The 18,688-nt window shown below is 46.7% G+C and overlaps 1 protein-coding gene across 1 annotated transcript in view; it reads left to right on the top strand.

The window, feature by feature from the left end:
• The window catches only part of LOC107264787 (centrosomal and chromosomal factor), a 116,655-nt gene extending 104,100 nt beyond the window's left edge, over positions 1–12,555 (top strand). Inside the window, exon 2 of the mRNA XM_015733423.2 lies at positions 6,352–12,555. Coding sequence (XP_015588909.1) covers positions 6,352–7,430 — 1,079 coding nt within the window. The 3' untranslated portion in view covers positions 7,431–12,555. The remainder of the gene's footprint in view (positions 1–6,351) is intronic.
• The last annotated feature ends 6,133 nt before the right edge of the window (positions 12,556–18,688 follow it).

Below are 18,688 nucleotides of genomic sequence, written 5' to 3' on the forward strand. Positions count from 1 at the left end.
CCCCCCCCCCTGCTCCGTCTCTACTATCTCTACCAATTTATCCAACTGTTTCTTCAACAAAGACTTAAGTTTCGAATTCTCCGAAGTCAAATGTCCTTCGCCTCCGGTGGCAAAGAGTCGCTATGTACAGATCCAAATTGCATGAGACTTCACGATAGGTAAATCTATTTGAGTTTCCACAAAACGATTAAGGAAGGCTTCCATTCCCATAGATCGATCCTCGATTCCGAATTCTCGACTCACGACGACTCACCTGAATTCTTCTAATGGAATCGATCAGCACTCTTTCGTAGAGGCGGTTCGCTTCGATTTGCAATTCTCTTTTCATCCGTAAACCGACTCGAGTAGTAACGATCCCTGCGGCCGAAGAAATGAACAATGGAGAACAGACTGTCTCTATACATCGCTCGCTTCTCTCTCGCCCTCGCCTGCGATGCCAGCTGTTCCATCGCGTGCTTTCTCTATCTCCTTCAGCTTTTCCTATATATCCATTCATATGAGCAGACATACGTATAAGATACATACAGGGTGTATGCGCACAGACATATCAGTGCGTATATGTATATAATAATATGTAAGCAGGAGCTTAGGTAGATAGAGACGGCGATTATAGACATGCGCCTATGGGCAAGCCCTGTGCCTATGCATGCACTGGAACCGGCCGCCCGAATAAAAGACTCCTTGACTCTTGAAGCTCGGATCCACGCACCGTGTCTACGTGACGGCGTCTGTGGAGGCAAACTGAACCGAGGTGAAGGGAACGCAGAACGATAGCAGGGGAGGGAGGCTGGGTCAGATAAAGGGTGAACAAAAGAGCAAGAGTGGTCGGAGAGTCGCGCGTTCACATTGAAATCGAGGGAACATTGATTTTGTAATTACTGGTTTGATATTCAGTGTTGCGTCCTGGCGATGCTGGCCGTTACTATCTGTCCGTCTAACCTGCCAGACGCGTAACCCTACAATGTTTATGATCCCCATTTATTAAATACGTTTCACCCTCTACCGGGTGGAACATTATCCACGCGCTGCCTGTGTAGTACTAAAACCACACGCTGGAAGGATTCGTTTCTGGACCGCAAGAAAGATAAATAAGATTTTTAAAAATATCTAAATAAGACTGGGCCTCTCCGCCTGCAGAATTCCATTCGCATATGAGCTATACATAATTTCAAAGAAAAAATGCAACAGAATTTACTATATTAATATTGAAGCTGATGCAAACGATCATTTGACCTTATTTTCTAATTCTCTGAGGTATCCAACTTCATAGTTGTGCTATTGATACACATGACGAAAAAGAATGGAGGGAAGAGAGAGAGAGAGAGAGAGAGAGAGAGAGGCCAGCGATGAGTTAGGTATTCGGCCCAAAATCGATGTTCATCAGGGATCCTGGGACGGGCGCGTATCACGTCTTTTTATCTCTCAGCCCGAGGAGCAGCTTCGTTCCGCGAATAAACTCCCAGCCGAAGATTATCAGGCACGCTCGAGCGAGCCATTCTCTTGGAAAAGTTCTCCTTTGATATCTCGCCGTGGAAGGCGTCTGCCGATCGAGTCTTATGCACCCTAAGATCGCTCGGTGGATCTTTCAGGCAGGACATGCCTGAAAGTCGACTCGATCGGATCTGAAGGTGCCTTCGGGCATGTTCGGTAGCTTTCGCGCGTCATCGCACACGCTGGCTTCCTTATCCGAGAGAAATCCAACCGCGCTGATAACGTAATGGCAGCATGCACATACGGAGGGTGAGTGAGTGTGTGCGCAAATACTTGCGCGTGAAGCCAGACACGATATCTCTGGGTCGATTTGATGATGACGTCAAGACAGTGCGGCACTAATACCGGAAGTTGAGCTACTCGCACGAAAGAGAAAATACAGAACGACAGTTTCGTCATGTACGTGAGATTTGCTCCGAATAGGGAAGAGGTAAAAAAACAGGTGAAACTAAAAGCTGTTCCGTATTGGGATAGATCGTCAGCCCAATTTCTTTGGTTGCAGAAGAGCGAAGCGAGCGACGAGGAAAGTTTGTATATAAGGAGAAGAGCCAAGAAGCAAGCAAGAAGGGCGGGTAGCAGAATAGCAAATGTGGCTGCGAATAAGCCGAGTCACCTAATGAATGTTCCTGGACCGAGATAGACTAATGACTGACGCAAAATATATTGCAAGACCGCAGCTGAACTGACGAACCGAGGAACCGACGAACCGCCGGATGATCCGAGACCCGAAGAATCATCTCTCAACAACTCCAAGCAAAGTGGTTCTCCCTTCATCTTGGTTCTCCAGTTCTGCCTGCGCGTCCGATGGCTTTCGGACGGCTCGAATGATCTATGAGTCTTTCGTCCAAGCGGCAAGAGTAAATCTGCTCGTTCGCGGAGATGCACCCTGCGTGTATGTATAGTAATACCTATGCCCCATAAGTATTCGTCCAGATAGGTCTCGATACTCATGGATTCGTATGCACTGCTCGTAAGAAGGCAGGTTCACAAGCGGCCGACGAAAGATCAAAGACAGTTTCCCGTCGCTATTCCGTTGGGTCCGGCACTTAGGGTGGGTGGAAAGGAAGAAGAGTTTCGCTACGGTCGTTCGTACGTGTCCCCGTAATACCGATTCTCCGAGCAGTGTCGATTCCCGATACAGAGAGGGGACGGATAATGACGTCTTGCGGTTCAGGGTATTAGGAGGCAAAGGAGGCACCTTCTCGGGGGACACGGGAGGTTCCTCCTTATCTGAAACGGCAAATGCGAGCTTGTTTAACTGAATTGGCCCGGAGCCATCCGAATCGGTACCAAACAATATCGAAAATTAATGAAATGACGATTATGAGGCAAGTCGGTCGTCATTGGCCAGGCCTTCCAGCCATTTTGACTTACAATTAGTTCAACCTAGGAATTTCCTTTCCCACCATTTTTTCAGGCCTCACTCCTCTGTTAGAAAGTACGAATGAACTTGATCGAGTGCCATTCAGAAAGTCTAAGACGCACAGAGAGCTCCTGTCCTGTCTGCGAGCGGGACAGGAAACGAGAAGCAGGAACCACTCGGTTCGCACGACCTCCCTCTGCATCCCTTCCCGTTTCTCTTTACTCGCCAGTAACGATCAGCCATTTATGAAGGCGAAGGACCCCTCGAGCTTAAAAAGACTTCGAACTCCAAAGATCCAAACTCCAAAGTTCGAGATTTCCTTCAACTTGAAAGACTTCAAGTCAAAGGAACTATACAGTCATTGATATTTGATAATCGACTCACACATTTGCTATTCCCGTATCTCTATGTCTTTTGCACAATCAGTATACAAATCTAATGATAACCTTGATGGTTTCTCCTTTGCCGGATTGATAACGTGGGAAATCATTAAAATGAGATAGTGATAGGTTAAGCTTCGTAAGAGCCGCGAACAAGTGCGGCGTAGTGCACTAATGGCTGAACCAACGCACCAGCTGCAAGAACTAATTAGACGGTAGAGAAAAAATGTAACGAACAGGGCAGCTCATAGAGGCGCGCAGCTAGCTGGCGCTAGCGATACGCGCTCGGCCATGGTGGCCATGGTGGGCATAGTGTTCAGTGCTCTTGGTCGTTACAATTCGTTACAATTCGGCAGTGCTCGGTGATACTCGGTGCCGCGATGTGTTCGCAGTGTGGCCACCAGTGTGCCGTGCCCAGCTATGATCGTTAGCCCCTAAACATAACTTTGGCGGTGCCCCGACTGGGAGCTCGGTCCCTCCTGCCTCGGGTCGTTAAAAACGCATAAACTGCCTCATCATCCGAACCTCCTGACACACACGCCCTTGGGCACGCACGTACGCGATAGACCCTGTTCATGCTGACTGAGGGACGTGCAATCACGCAGGGAGGCGCGAACGCCGCGGAATCGAAAGGAACATCTCAAAGTTCAAAAGAGACACAAGATATATTAAGTAAAATTCGCTCGCCCTGAAAGTCGGCTCAATTCTCTATGAGCGAAAGATCCCGTCCTTCTCAACTGAAAATTTGAGCCTCTTCGTGGGCTAAATTAGCAAGGAATTCAACATGCATAGCATATCGTGCACTGAGAAAGGGTTGAGAAGAAGGATTCTGACAGGCACTCGATCTTACCACTGCTTGCGGGCAAATAATCCGGGAATTCGCGTGCTTTCCGCGAAATTGCAATCGGCCGTTTCGTGCTTCCGAGAGAGAATCGACTGGCCTGAAAGTCACCGCGAATAATATCGATCGATCGATCGATTAGCCGAATTACTATGAACTGTCGCTATTCGCCCAGGAGAATATACCTGTTTCATGTACGGAAGGACGAACCAATCGACCGAGAATGCTTGTTTCATGTGACGCTGCCTTGAGAGCGAGAGCGAGAGAGAGAGAGAGAGGGAGATTTTGCCACAGTAGAAAAGAATCTGTCCAGCAACCTCGGGGAAATGTCGGCCGAGGTTTCTCTCTCTCTATGGGGCGCAATAGTGTCGAATTGTTTGGGAATCCGTGGAGAAGAATACCTATGCCAGAACGCCCGTAATACTCCTGGATACTCGAGCTGCTAAAATGCAGTCATGCTGGAATGGCTGCTGGCGGCTGAACGAAGGCCCAGGAGAGTTATTCGCCTACACTAACGAGAGAGGGAGAGAGAAATGAAAGGCACGAGGGGGGCCGCGGGACGAAGTGCCAAAGGGGTGCCGGCGGCAGGCGTGCTCGAAGGGGCGAAGGGGTGGATGGAGCTGCTAGCTGAGCGCCTCGAGTTACGATTTAATTTCGTGCCGTAGTCGAGCCGCAGCCGCCTACTCCGTTTCGAGAGTAAAAAATCAGCAGAGCCGAGCCGAACTGGGCTCTTTTTACAGCTCAAAGTTGAATTTATCGCGCGGGCACGTAGTCCCGCGCGTAAAGCCGTGCCAGGCTCAGGATACGCGTAGGTTGAGGGCGCAGAGCCAAGGGCCGAGTAGTAGGAAATGAAGACCGAGAGAGAGAGAGAGAGAGAGAGAGAGAGAGAGAGAGAGAGAGAGAGAGAGAGAGAGAGAGAGAGAGAGAGAGAGAGAGAGAGAGAGAGAGAGGCTCGTGCATGGTAAACGCACGTAAGCGTTCAGTGGCATCCTACGCCACACCGACATCGGACACAGTTTGTTAGTTGCGCGATCTGAAATTTGTTAAAGAAGCCCTTAGCTAACGTGTAGCTAATGCGTGGATAATAAATAACCTCGATTAAAAGCACTCCAGGTATTATTAGTCTAATAATACAGATTAACCAGGCATCTTTCCGGCTTCCATCCATGTCCTCGTTTTTCTTCAATTATTCAGACTCGCTCGACGATATGCTTTGCACTCTGCGCCCATTAGCACGTGGCGCAATCTGCATCTCGCACCGTCTATTCCTCTAAATCCTTCGCCAATTTCAATCTACCATTCTCTTTCCTTTTCCTCGTATCAGCACCTATTACCTCCATAACAGTTCTTAACAGTTCTCATGCCATTTATTTTTCTCACGCATTCTCATAGAATTCATGTCTCCTATGACGTAAAGCGCGGAGAGAGCGTAACATACATCCGCGAAACGAGATACGCATTCTCGCTTAGGACCCTAGACTTTCCAGCGTATCGCATGGCGACTAAATCGACTTTGTCGATCCTCTCGGCCATACCCATAGGTAACGTTGGTAACGTTGGTAACGTTGGCAACGTTGGCAACCTTGGCAACGTCGACAACATTGGCACCGTCCCCTAACCCCTCACAAGCTATTATTTATCACGGTGCACGATGGGCTCTACATGATAGATCTCACCTCGCCCCAGGATAATGGTGGCTTAGGCTCCGTCTATGGGGGTTGCGATTCCACGTGGTGTAACGGCTTAACGAAAGCTTCAGGGAATGAACATTTCAGGCAGGAATTCCAATAGTAGCGAAATCAAGCAGGAAACTGAGAGAGGAAACGAGGGAGAAAGAGAAAGCGCGAGGGAGGTGAGCGGAAAAGGATTCTATTCAGACCACGGACTAAAAATATAAGCGTGGCATGGACCATGCCTTGGAGCTACACCAGGATGAGTAAGGAGGGAATTGAGTGGTCTGATGGGGCCAAGTAATCTACCGAGCAAACAATAAGTTATTAGTGCAGCTATATCCTGAGACTGAGAACGGACCAGAGCACGAACTCACTCAGTGATGAGTAGTAATCTCCTAGGCAGTAGGAACCTGCGGGAACTTGGGACGTGACCGGGTCCGCTTGCGATTTTGTCCTATAATCTTAGCCTCGCTCTGGCTAGATCTCCTCCTTGTCATTTGGCCATTCCGTCTCGGGCGCCGCCATCCTGCACGTTCAATGACCGTCCAATGGACATCCAAATGCACGTAATTCTAATTGAAATTTGGTCTCTCCTTGTTGCAGATTTGCTGTCGATGCCCAGTGGTGCGGTCTCTCTGCTCGACCTTAAGTCCCAGCAGCAACAGCGGCAAGGTCAAGAAACTTCGGGCGCCACTAGTCAGCACCGTCAGCCTGCCGTAGGCATAGCTGCGGTCTCCTGCAGAGGATGCCGTCCGCAGCCGCACCCCTACGCGAGGCTGCAGCCCTGGGCAAGTGCAGTACCCGCACCCCAACAGGCTCCAGCAGCCCCTACGAGAACGAGGGCTAAGGAACCGGCCGGAGCCCCGGAACACGCCAACAGTGCCAACACCAACAGTGCCACGTCCAGGAGGTGGGGCGCCAGCAAGCGCAGGCACCCTCAGCTCCAGATGTCCTCCAGCAACCTCCAGCAACAGCACTCTCTAATGAGTACACCCTCTGCGGCTATCCTAACTCCAAAAAATTCCTTAGAGTCCCTGACTACTGGTCAGAACGGGCACCACGGCCTCGATCAGCCAGGAATACTGCCGAGCATCGGAAACATGGCCACCTCGTATTCCCAAGGTGCGATGCCGCATTCAGGATATGAGACTGGGCAGACGATACCAAATTCCCAAAGGACCAGTACCAAGGCTCAATCTCTCCCGCGGTGCCAATCCTACGCGAACACGCCTTCTACTAGCAGTGCAGCAACGAAAGGTCACAGGTTGCCTGTCAGCACCCACCCGAGTGACAACGATGGGAGCCTCGCTTTATCCTCGAGAACTCATCAGCGTCATCAAAGCCTATCTACTGGTTTAGCCTTGCAGAAGAGTCAGCTATCGCACTCGACGTCCCACCACAACCTCGCTGCCAATCAAGTCCTCTCGCAGCTCTCCCACCCTCAGCAGTACCAAAGCATGTCGGTCTCGAACACGGCAGATCAGTGGCTCCTAGGTAGCTATTTGCCAGCATCGACAGCCAACTCGTCCGACTGGTGTCATGGCGGCAAGGGGTGCACTTGCGTCACCTGCACGAGTAGGCAAAGTTACCCCCACAGCCAGGGACAAAGCGCCTGGTATTATCCCCAAGGGAGCGCAGCCCCAACGCCTAATGAGCTTCACAGACTCTTTCAGCACGTGTAGCACATGGTCTGCTAGACCTTCTAGATCATTCCTCGACTTACTGATTTGCGACCTGACTGATTGCCCAACTCGATGCTCCGTGTCCTTGTACCCGTTTCTCTGCGTAATTTCGTTCGAACCCTGGACCATCTTTTTCATCCAACGAGATACGGTTCCTCGCGCACATGCAAAACTACCATCTGTCAATTTGCAAATTTTATTGGCCAGTGGAAGAAGGTACACCTCTCCTACGGATCTCGAAGATAATCGATGAACCAGTCGATGAGGATCTCAGCATCCACGGATCATTAGCTAATTCAAACATCAAATCCTGCGTGAACTCAGACACAGTAACGTGGAGAAAATGAAAAATAATGAATTCTCCCTCGACGTCTACGTCAAATCCCAAACAATTTGTACTCGTTGAATGTCTCGACTGGTAAACAATTGAATGTGTGCAACGTGCCTGCGTAGGTCCAACGATCCTTCGCAATCGATGTTATTTATAAATAATCAAAGCACTGACTGTCTTTAGATCGGTAACCCAATCATCCTTATCGATCCGTATTTCCCCAAAAAGGAACATTTTTTAGAACAATACTATACGTCTGAACCCGTGAAATACGATTTTTGTTGAGTGGTTGGATTTACGAAAAAGGCAAGAATTAATAATTGATTACACACAAAAGTCCATGTAGATGAATACGTGAAAAGCGAAATTTATTACATGAAATTGCCTAGAAAGAGTGAATAAGGAAGAACGAAAAGAGCATTAACGAGAAAGAGAGTAGAACTGGTATCGAGATGGATGACTCCATGAGAAAGGATAAAGGAGACGGGAAAAGGAGGAAGGCATATGGAGGGTTAGACCTTCCCTATTAACTTGGATCGTGATTGATGTTCCGGATGAGTCCTCGAAGTCAGGATCTGCTGCTGACTTAGCCTTCTCTACTTAAAGCCACGTACACAGCCATTATGCGACTATACAACTAATAACGCTAGAACTCCTTGTAACGATAATAGTTTTCTGAATAAACTAGAGGTAAATCGGTGTAAGCGTTGAGACGTTGCGATCGGTATAATGTTATCACATCAAATGCTACCTAGCGAGTTTATGTACATGTATATAGATCTAGCCAGTATATACGGATAGCATAGGTGTAATCAGAGTTTACTGGAGGCATAATATAACCAACAGAGAAGAGTTCCTCGAGGATAGCAAACGGATATAGAAGAGGCTGACCCGGTGTGCCGTAAGCTTGCTCTTCTCCGGCGTAAGTCTGTGCTTTTTTTGACGCGAGTCGCAAAGTCGAGAGAAAGATGGAGAGGGAGTGAGAAAGTCGGAGAACGTCCAAAGACAGAATGCATATGGATTGTATAAAGCGACAGCAGCCTTTAGAAGGTAAAACTTAACGAAAGGGAAGCCAAGGTAATCCCCGTCTTGGAAACGTGTCATCCTGGGAGAATCGAACCGTCCGCGTCGTGGAAACCTTTCTCGTCGTCTGCAGTCCCACAATCCACGGTGAGAACCGTCACGCACAGATAAGGTTAACGAGGTAATCGAATCGGCAAAGGCGTCCACGGCGAAGCGAATCGAGTCCTGAACGAGTCCTGGACCGGTCGTGATGAGTCTTCTTGTAGGAGTTCCCCGAGTTCTCGTGATTTTCCTTCAACGGGCCAGCGCGCAGATTGCTATCAGATCGTCGAACAAACTTTTCCCTCACCAAGACAGCCATCCTGGGATTTATCAACGGAACCAAAAGAATATTTGGCCTTCGGCCCATACTCCTTTGCTGCAGCATCCCATTGCATCGCGACTCTTCTTACGTTGCAGATAAAAATTGAAATGATTTCACGTAACCAGCTGAACAACTGATAATGAGAATGACAAGTGAAATGCTCGCTCGTCCCGATACCTCCTTGTTGCTCTTACGATTTGACTGTTGCCCTGCGTTTGTTTTAACGAGGCAAATCGATTGCACGATTGCTCGTGGGAGAACAAATAATGAGAATAGGTGCGCGCATGTATGTGAGCGAGTGAGTTAGAGAATATGAGAGAGAGAGAGAGAGAGAGACTCGCGTGGCAGCGAATCGCTTCGCTTTTCATTTGGACGCTACCGCCGAGCCTCGTTAATCCGCGCTAAATTAATCAATTCCCACGCGTCCATTCGGAGATTAGTTCGATCCGATGAGCGTGTCCGAATCGACGCCGGCGTCACGCGCGCGTTCACGTTAACGGCTCGATTTTCCAGGAAAAGAAGGAGAAATACGAAAAGGAAACTTGCCGATTTAGCCTGCGAGATTATCTCCTTGACGGCACCATTTGGTTAAATTATTTCCGAAAGGCCCCGTGCTCTTTCTCTCCCGAACCCCACCCCCGTACGAATGTTGCGCCTCATCTTCATTCTCAATATAGTAGTCTGTGGCTCTAGCAATATTCTAGCAATCATAAGACAATTGACGAATTCCTACAAAGAGATCAAGAGTCTAAGAGGAGGACACAGAGTGCAAAGTTAATGAAGCGAGATGGCAGAGTAAAACGAATTACGCTTCGTCTCGTAAAACAGATGCAAACGACAATTATTAAGCATAGCAAGTATAAGAGCAGCAGGACACAGGTGCGTGTTAGTCGCACAGGTGCGCTCTATTGGCACTCGCACACACGACACACACGACACACACGGCCACACACGGCCACACACGGCCACACGTTGACAGACGCGGGGAGGGGGACGAAGAGAGAGGGCAGACACGCACCTCCTACTACCGTAATGTAGGTAACAAAGTAACTGAAGCCTCGTAAGTCCTAACGATTAGTCGGATTCTACCAAATAGTTGAGCTGTGCACGCGTCGCACTATTTTCTAACGTGAAGATGTGATACGGAGCTAATAAAATGTGCGTGAGTGCGTGAGCGACCATTCCAAGTTGGCAATGTACGAAGGAAAAAGTGAGAAATGCAAAAGAGTCTAATAAGTATAGAGAATTTAGAGTAATTGAAGTTGAAGGCAATCGGTTGGCTTTCTGATTCGATATTGTGAGCTCGTGATTGGCGAATCGCGCAATGGAGAAACTTGAACGGAGGCAAAATAACCAAAGAAGAGGGAATGTGGGATCGAGAAGTCGAATGAATCTGCTCTCGATAACGGCCGCGCGCAACTTATTAATCGCTGACCATGGCGAGAGGAATAGAATCCTGACCGATCTCGCCGTCCCTGATTGTCCTTGATTGTCCCTGATTGTCACTGATTGTCAGTGATTGTCAGTGAGAATCCAGAAAACGAGGATCACTATCTCGTGCCGATGCGTATCGTCGGAAATACAAAAGTGGCAGACGTTTCGAATAACTGTATAGCCTAAAGAGAAGCTGAGATGTTGTAGAGAGGGGGAAGGGGGAGGGGGCCGTCGGGGAAGCTGTGAAATAAAAAGGAAGGAGAAGAGAAAGAAAAGGGAAAATAACAATATGTATGTATGGCTGCGGTATATGCGCGATTGCTTTAAAATTCATATCTAACGGAATACAGTAATAAAATTTAGCGAAGTCAAGAGACTTTATCACGGTTTAGCGGCGTGACTCTACTATCCAGAAAATGTGAAATTTATCATGCCGAATTAGAAAATGATGGAAAGAGAACATTGGAAGCGAATGAAAGAGAAAAGATGTGTAAATAGATAAAGGCGTACTGAAAGGAAAAAAAATAAAGAAAAATATTGAAATATATATTCAAAGATTTTAGGCTGGAGGAACCCTTATATTCTAATGAAAAAAAAGCTTTAAAACCCCCTGTGAGATGCTGCGCGTGCGTGCGTGTGTCTGCGTTCCAATCGACCGAAAGATGAGAGCGGCAAATACCAAAATATTTTTTAAAAACAATGTATTTTTGAAGGACTCGTACCTCAACGAGCGAGAAGCCTAGACGCCCATAGACCTTCATTACTTTTCGCTCCCCCTGGAGCCACTTTCCTTGGCTAACCTAACCTCATGTGCTCCGACCTCACCTCTCCTGTCATTCGCATCACATTGTTTCGTCTCATTTGCACATTCTTCGGACCCGCCTCGTGCCTTCGACTTATTCTGAACAGCGTGGTGTAGTAATGAACGGCCAAGAAACAATATCGAATCGATCAGGATCGAGCGAACACGTGTCTCATATCATTCCATGTGAGTTAATTGGAATTTTCCAAGTCCCATATCATTCCATTGCAACGTATCCCAAAGAAACTGTTAGCAAGCATCGAAGCCAGCAAGACGAGGGCGCCAAAGAAAATAAGAGAAAGACACTGAAGGAGAGCGGAAGCAGCAGCCCTTCCTCGATTCGGAATCCGAATTTGGCACAGGTAACGCAAGTGACACAAAAGGCAGAGGGAAAAGGACAATGCACGGATACAAAACAATACTACAGAATGCAAGAATCGAAAATAATTCCGAAGCCAATGGGAACCGACAGCCCCACCGGGTAGCCATAGACATTGTAAACAGTTCTGTCATGCATGAGAGAGAAGCGTAGCTAGGTAAATAAATAATAAAATATTATATGAATTATTATAATAGGTATATATATGAAAAATATATGTATATATATACAAATACTATATTATATATATATATATATATATATATATATATATAATGAATGTTTAACTAATGCCAAAAAAATGAATGATGTGAAAATGTGAAGATGTGAGCGCGAGGCGCGAACGCCAAAATAAGTAATATTTATGACGCTGACGAGGATAACTTCTGATGCGAGCGCGTGTGCGTGATCGCACGGGTCTGTGTTTATGCTTATCGCGTCTCGCGATTGTCTCTCGCCTATACAGTGACATCGGTTGATCATTATACGCATATGTATATTGTTACACATTAGATCGTTATTTCGCCATCTACGTAAACGACCTATTATCGTTTCGTTGATTCGTTTGATGCCGAATGTGGTTATTTGTGAAATCTACCAGGAGACAATACCGCTACCACTAATATAATCGATTGATGACTGCCGCTACCAGCGGCATTGTTACCACCGACCTCTGCATAAACAACAGCATCAGTAAGTTATAAAGAATAAAGACTCAGTACCACCGACGACGAGGAACATAGACTGGCCCGATCGCGTGGCCAAAAGTAAAGATTCCATATTATTACACAACAATGACGCTTTTCGATTTATTCAACCTTTCTTTATCCTTTATCTTTCGTCATCCCAATTTCTATTCAAACATTAGATCTCATTAGATTCTTTCGGTTACTCGCCACTGCCAGTTATGTTTTCCCTGGTTTCTCTGGTTTCTCTGGTTCCAGTCTAGTTTAGGACGCTTTGGACGTCCACTCGGCTCTTCGAATTCAATCAGTCATTCGCAAGCGGCAGAGATACTCAGTGCTTCCTTAGTTGGAGGAGGAAGAATAAGAAGGGGAAGGTGAGGTAAACGTCGAAGGTTATGCGGGGTGACGGATGTGACGTCAGTGATGGAAGCAACTCAAGACTTTGTGTATTCATTTTGGAGGTCGGTTGGCGCCTTTGTCGATCGATAACTTAACCTAACCCAACCTTTCTCCGACCTTTAACCTGGAGTTAGGAGCAGCCGAATCGACAGCTCTTTCCCGATTACACGAACCCTGTTAGTTGGGAGAATGACGAAGTGCATATTCTTCAAAAGTCGAACTTCAATTCGAAACGACGTACAATTTATAAAATTTAAGTGGATCGATGGGTTTTTCGCGAGGCAAGAGCTTGTTCGAAGGTAGAAGGGAGCAAAGCAAATCGACTTTGGACGACAGTACCAACCTAACCAGTGGCCTGATGTTCGTCGAAATCACTGCTACCAATAACGTCCTACGAAATTCCATTTTTAGGCACCACCGCACGTAACATGCTCGTCAACAGGTAACTGCACCAAAGATTCCAGGAAAATGGCTAAACTAATGCTGTAGACATTTGCAGGACAAGTCAACTCGAGTAAATCACTTAATGAAATTTGCAAATGTCCAGCGCCGCTTATGTGAATGTTCTGCATTCGTGAAGTTACTTAATCTTTCGTCAATCGTTAATAAACTATAGATGCGACCGCATGATTCGAATGGTCCTGCTTCGAGACACACTTCTTTGCGCTGATATTTAAGGGGCCCATTTGGTATGAATTTTATTTGTTTTCTACGAAAAGTCAAATCAAAAAGGTCCGATAGATAAAATGTATTAAATTTGCATATAACAAACTGTAATAGTCATACTCTCGTTTTTGGAGCTCCCCTACGAATCGGAGAAACTGTTTTAACGTGTACGTACAGGCAACTTGATAGTCGGAATATTTGGAAAAGGGGAGGAAGAGTAAAGAGTAACGGTTGGGAGAGGGAGGGATGGAGAAATTCGGTACCGTGCAAACGGCGCGGCCCACTTTAACAGGGTTTGCGTGTTTCTTTGCCACTTCGTGTCTCATCCCCCAGTCCCTGAAGCGTTCCTGGACTACATCCCCCTGAGCGGTGACGACGAAGACGAGCACGAGACCGATGGCAGAAGGAAGGATAGAACGAGACTTACAGTTAGATTCTCTAGAATTGACTCACTATACTAGACTACCGCGACACCTTACCAAAAGTACTAGCGACACAGCGACACGTCCTCCAGCAAAACTCCCTTCTCTATTCCTTCCTATTCCTTCCTATTCCTGCAGGATTTTCAATGGCCTCTGACGCTATAGGGAATCTAGGACTAATAACTTATCTGGAGCTGGACTGAGAGTGTGAAGAAGAATGAAGCGGGCGGACATTGGCTGTTCCGAAGCGATAAGCGCGCCTCGGCCCTGCGGAGCTCCCGTGAGAGTGCTCTCTCGAGTTATACATACATATACTATACCTTGCACACCAAGCGCACTCTGGATACTGACGAGTTTCTCATGTGAAGGGGACGTCGACACAGTCGCATAATGCCCGCCGAACTTTTCACTCTAAATAAAGTTTGAACACAGTAGATTTTACTCTCCCGTGACATTATCTTGTTTTTTGGCTTGACAATTGATCGAATCGTTACGAGCCGATAGTCGGTGTCCCAACCTACGCCCAACTGCTTCTACTTGCCCTCCTTTTCACTTTTCCTCTTAGTTTTCCTTCGTTTCTTGTGTTTCCCCTTCTGTAGCGTTCCCCTACCACCCCGAATCTAATTTTTAATTCGATGTAGGCCCCCTCCCTCCTCCCCCTTTCTGCAGAATAGCACAAACGGAGCCCCGAGATGCTCCTAAGGGACCTGAGGATGAAGGTCGACTAGGCCGCAGCTGTCTCTTTCCACAAGCGAATCTTTTCCACGAGTCAAATGCAGGAATAAATAGAGACTGAAATTATAATATGAAAGAACGAGAAGCAATGACACGAGAGTCAATCAGAGATTTCTCATTATAGATAGCATCTCTAATACAAGTCTAGAGAAAAGTAAGAAAGTGGGGCAAATGAGAATGAGAAATGAAATTAGTGAAAATGTTCAAGACAATCATGATATACTTTTGAATCGCTCTGACGACATAAATGCCTCAGCCCACCCTCCTCCACTTATTAATATTACGTAAGAAGGGAAAAAGATTGACGAGAGAGAAAGAGAAAGAAAAGAAGAATTTGGTAAGGAAGACACAGAGTTTAGTATCCTCATGAAGGAGAATTCTCCTTGTCACCCCAATATGACGGTTTCTTCTTCTTTTTTTATCAAGATCTTCGCGAATTCAGGATGAGATTCCTGATTAGTAATTATGCCCTCCTACCAGTCACCTTTTCCTCCCGTTTTTACATAATTCGTTATGTGTGCAACGTTTCTACACTGATCAGAATTAAAAAGTAAGAGAAATGAGAGAGAGAGAGAGAGAGAGAGAGAGAGAGAGGGGGAGGGAGGTAATAAAGTTGCCATCTGCAGGTTTCCGTTGGCATCTCATACTCTCGAACTGACCCAGCAGAAACCTGGTTGTTTAGCATCCAAGGATCTCGAATAATCCGAATTCTAACATCCTTCCTAAATTAGAATCCTCTAGTCCTATCTTCGAGCGGTATTCCGATGGTCTCTCCTACGGGAATAGCTAGACAGTATTATGCTATAGTTATACAGGGTGGCCACTGAAATATTGAATGATATAAAATAAAAACCGCTTCAAACCCTTTAGTCTTTCTAGTTGCCACCCTATACTATAACTATATGTATATTTTCTCCAGAATACCTATAACTATATGATAGCATGCACATGTGTAAATGTAAGTAGAAGAAATAGTTCTATGCAGGAGTTTGCCAAGGAAATCCTTTATCTGGCTGAATCAATGACTAGGAACGACCGGACAATTTGAACAATGTACAAGAAACCTCTCGGTTGTTAGAATAGGAAGAACGACGTGAGAGAAGGTTGTTAGTGCTTGGCTGATTCGCCATTATTAATTCACCGTGTCTGCTATAATGGCGGTGCCGCCGGCGCTGCTCTGTAATCGAAAACAACCATTGCCAGTTTTTCCTCGGAATGAAAAAGAACAGTAATGTCTGCTGACTTTAGCCACGATTCCACACGAGAGGTCCTTCTCTCCCTCTCTCTCTCTCTCTCTCTCTCTCTCTCTCTCTCTCTCTCGCTCTCTCTCTCTTTCTATTTACCGAACTACACATGTCCATCTATAAAGCGGGATAACACAACAAAGAAAACGAGAGCAGCCGCATCACGATCTATACGTACGCACTGTAGATAGATACGACAAGGTACGTGATACGAGAGAGAGAGAGAGAGAGAGAGAGAGAGAGAGAGAGGGAGAGAGAGAGGGAGAGGGAAATGGAGAGGGAGATGGGGAATAAGAGGGAGAGGGAGAGGGAAGGAGACAGAGAGACAGAGAAAGACAGAGAGAGAGACAGAGAGAGAGAGAGGCTGGCAGTCACTAGAGATATTACGATAGTTAGTGAAATGAACGATCAGACAAACCACTTGCAGTTTGTGCAAATAGGCACATCGAGTTCTACCGCTTAACCTTAGGTTGCTGTTGAGATCAGACGCCAAACTGCCACACAGGACTCGCTTCTTGAATTACACGAATGACCAAAAAAAGTTCATATTATCCTAGTATGGAAGCCAAACGTACAAATCAGAGGTCTTTTCAATGAGATTGATTTGTATTCTCATCTTAAGGTATCCTTGACCACCTTCATGGACCTCAGCATAAACCCCTTCCAGTCGACTAAATGCTAGTAGCATCCAGGGAGCAATTAATTCTAAGCAGTAACCTATCAAAGCTCAAAGAAGCGTGGCAACGTGGTGCATAGCTCATCTGCGATTATAGCGTCGATCTGAGGTTGGACCAGCAAACCTCCTGAGTCTAGACGGTTGCCATCACACGGGCGCATTAGATTCTGCCTTCTATGGAGAAACGTAGTAGATCGGGACCGCGGAGGCTTAACGATTTTCTAACAAAAATAAAAGACAAGCTCGGCTAAACTGTCGAGATTTACGAGCAAGACTAGAAATTCTTGCGAGCTCGGGCAGTCCCACTAAGAAACTTCCTGGACGACGAAGGCATTTCTTCGGGCCGGCACCGTCGCGAAAGCGAAATAACGGGCATTAATGACCGTCTGGCCTAAATTCGCCGGAGTGATATATCAAGGACAATGGCGTCCCTGGAATCCCTTTGACTGTAAGCCTAGAGGAGACTACAGCCTCCTTCGGAATTCAGGACATCTTTTCCTGAGAAGACGTACGTACGCGTTCAGACGCGCGACTCGAACAGAGGTTTATTTGCCTCTCGCAATCGAATAACCTTCTGGCAGAAGCAGTCGCCGGATAAACGAATAAAGCACTCATAAATATGTATAACCAAACAACAACTACGTTAGAAAAAGCGCAGAAGTGAGCGCGTCTTCGTCGATTGTTTTCCATTTCGACGAAAGGAAATGAAAATTCGCTGCGGTATTTTCTTAGAAAGTTACTGACTGCGAGATCACCTAGCACTCTCATTCAATTTACTCCCAACTCCATTTCCTCTCCGACAGCCATACATATAAAAACATTGCTCTTCCGCAGGTTCTCATGAAACTTCCCAGATGCAAGCTGAGCCAGAGTCAAGTGCAGACTGCATGACTGCATAAAGGATCCGATGATTTCTCTACTCCACCCAGCCATAACTATCCCAGTCTTCCTCGCCCTCCTTTGCGAAGGCGAATGTCCGCATCTGCATGCAAAATGCGAAATGCGAAGCTTTGAGTGCGCAGTATTCAGCCTGCTCAGATATTCCGGATTCTCTAATGACAGAGTGGCCTCCGCGTGCCTCTGACCAATAATGAAAAGAACGATTTATCTTCACGCTCCTTTTAGCACTCTTGCTCCGTCCTTTTTCTTCCAACGTTCGACTTCTAGCATCTTCCTAAGTGTGCTGTATAGAGCGCGCAATCCGCCTGTTACCATTTTCGCCAGAACGGAGCACCAGAGCGGCAGCGTAGAACTCTACGTGAAGTAATCAGTGCTTAAAGAAAAGTCCAAGGCAGTTCGTTTCGAGTATTATTCCACAAGAAAGAGAGAGAGAGAGAGGTACTCTAACTTCCGACGAATATCATGAATAACATATCGGCGTATCGCTGGTATTCAGTGCAATAGCTCAGCCAGCCTCTAACTGATACAGCACGATACGGACCATTGACTGGGACCGGAGCTGCGAAGAGATAACAGGAAGTGCGTAGAAATAGGAACGTAAATTCGTAAGGTAGCCATTCAGTGTGTGGATGGCTGAGTGGCTGAGTGCAAAGTGCAGAGTGTATAAAATGTGAAATGCAGAATGTGGAGAAGCAGTGAGTATAGAACGCAAGGCGTGTGCGCTGGAGGGTAGTTTTGTTGGCGAACCACGTGCCACACAGGACCCAGCAATTTGGCTGGACAATCAGAGCCGTCAGGAGGGCAGAGTATGCGTGCCTGACCCCTTCTGCGTGCTCCAACTCGTGGCGGCGACCTGGGCCAAATGAACCATACAATTTTTCCATTTCCCCTGCCTCTCCACCTTCCAACAATCCCTGAAGACGCAGCTCTCTTCACGAGGATTCTCTCTCGATTATTAAGCTACAAGATGCTCGAGGTGAGCACGCTAGACGTGTAACTCGAATCCTCTTCGATTGATAGACCACGTGAGAATAATCTTCCAAGGTTATCCTGCTATTCTTCTAGACGGCACCTATTTTTACTATAACGCTCTACTAGAGGAATGTTTTTGTATAGGACGAAACGAACTGATAAGTTCCGAGCGTTGTGCCGAGAGAGATTCGACTTCCTAATTCGTAAGTCTTTTCCAGCTTTTGC

Source organism: Cephus cinctus, unplaced genomic scaffold (genome assembly GCF_000341935.2).
Source record: "Cephus cinctus unplaced genomic scaffold, Ccin1 Ccin1_scaffold0013, whole genome shotgun sequence".
NCBI classification, from domain to species: Eukaryota; Metazoa; Arthropoda; class Insecta; order Hymenoptera; family Cephidae; genus Cephus; species Cephus cinctus.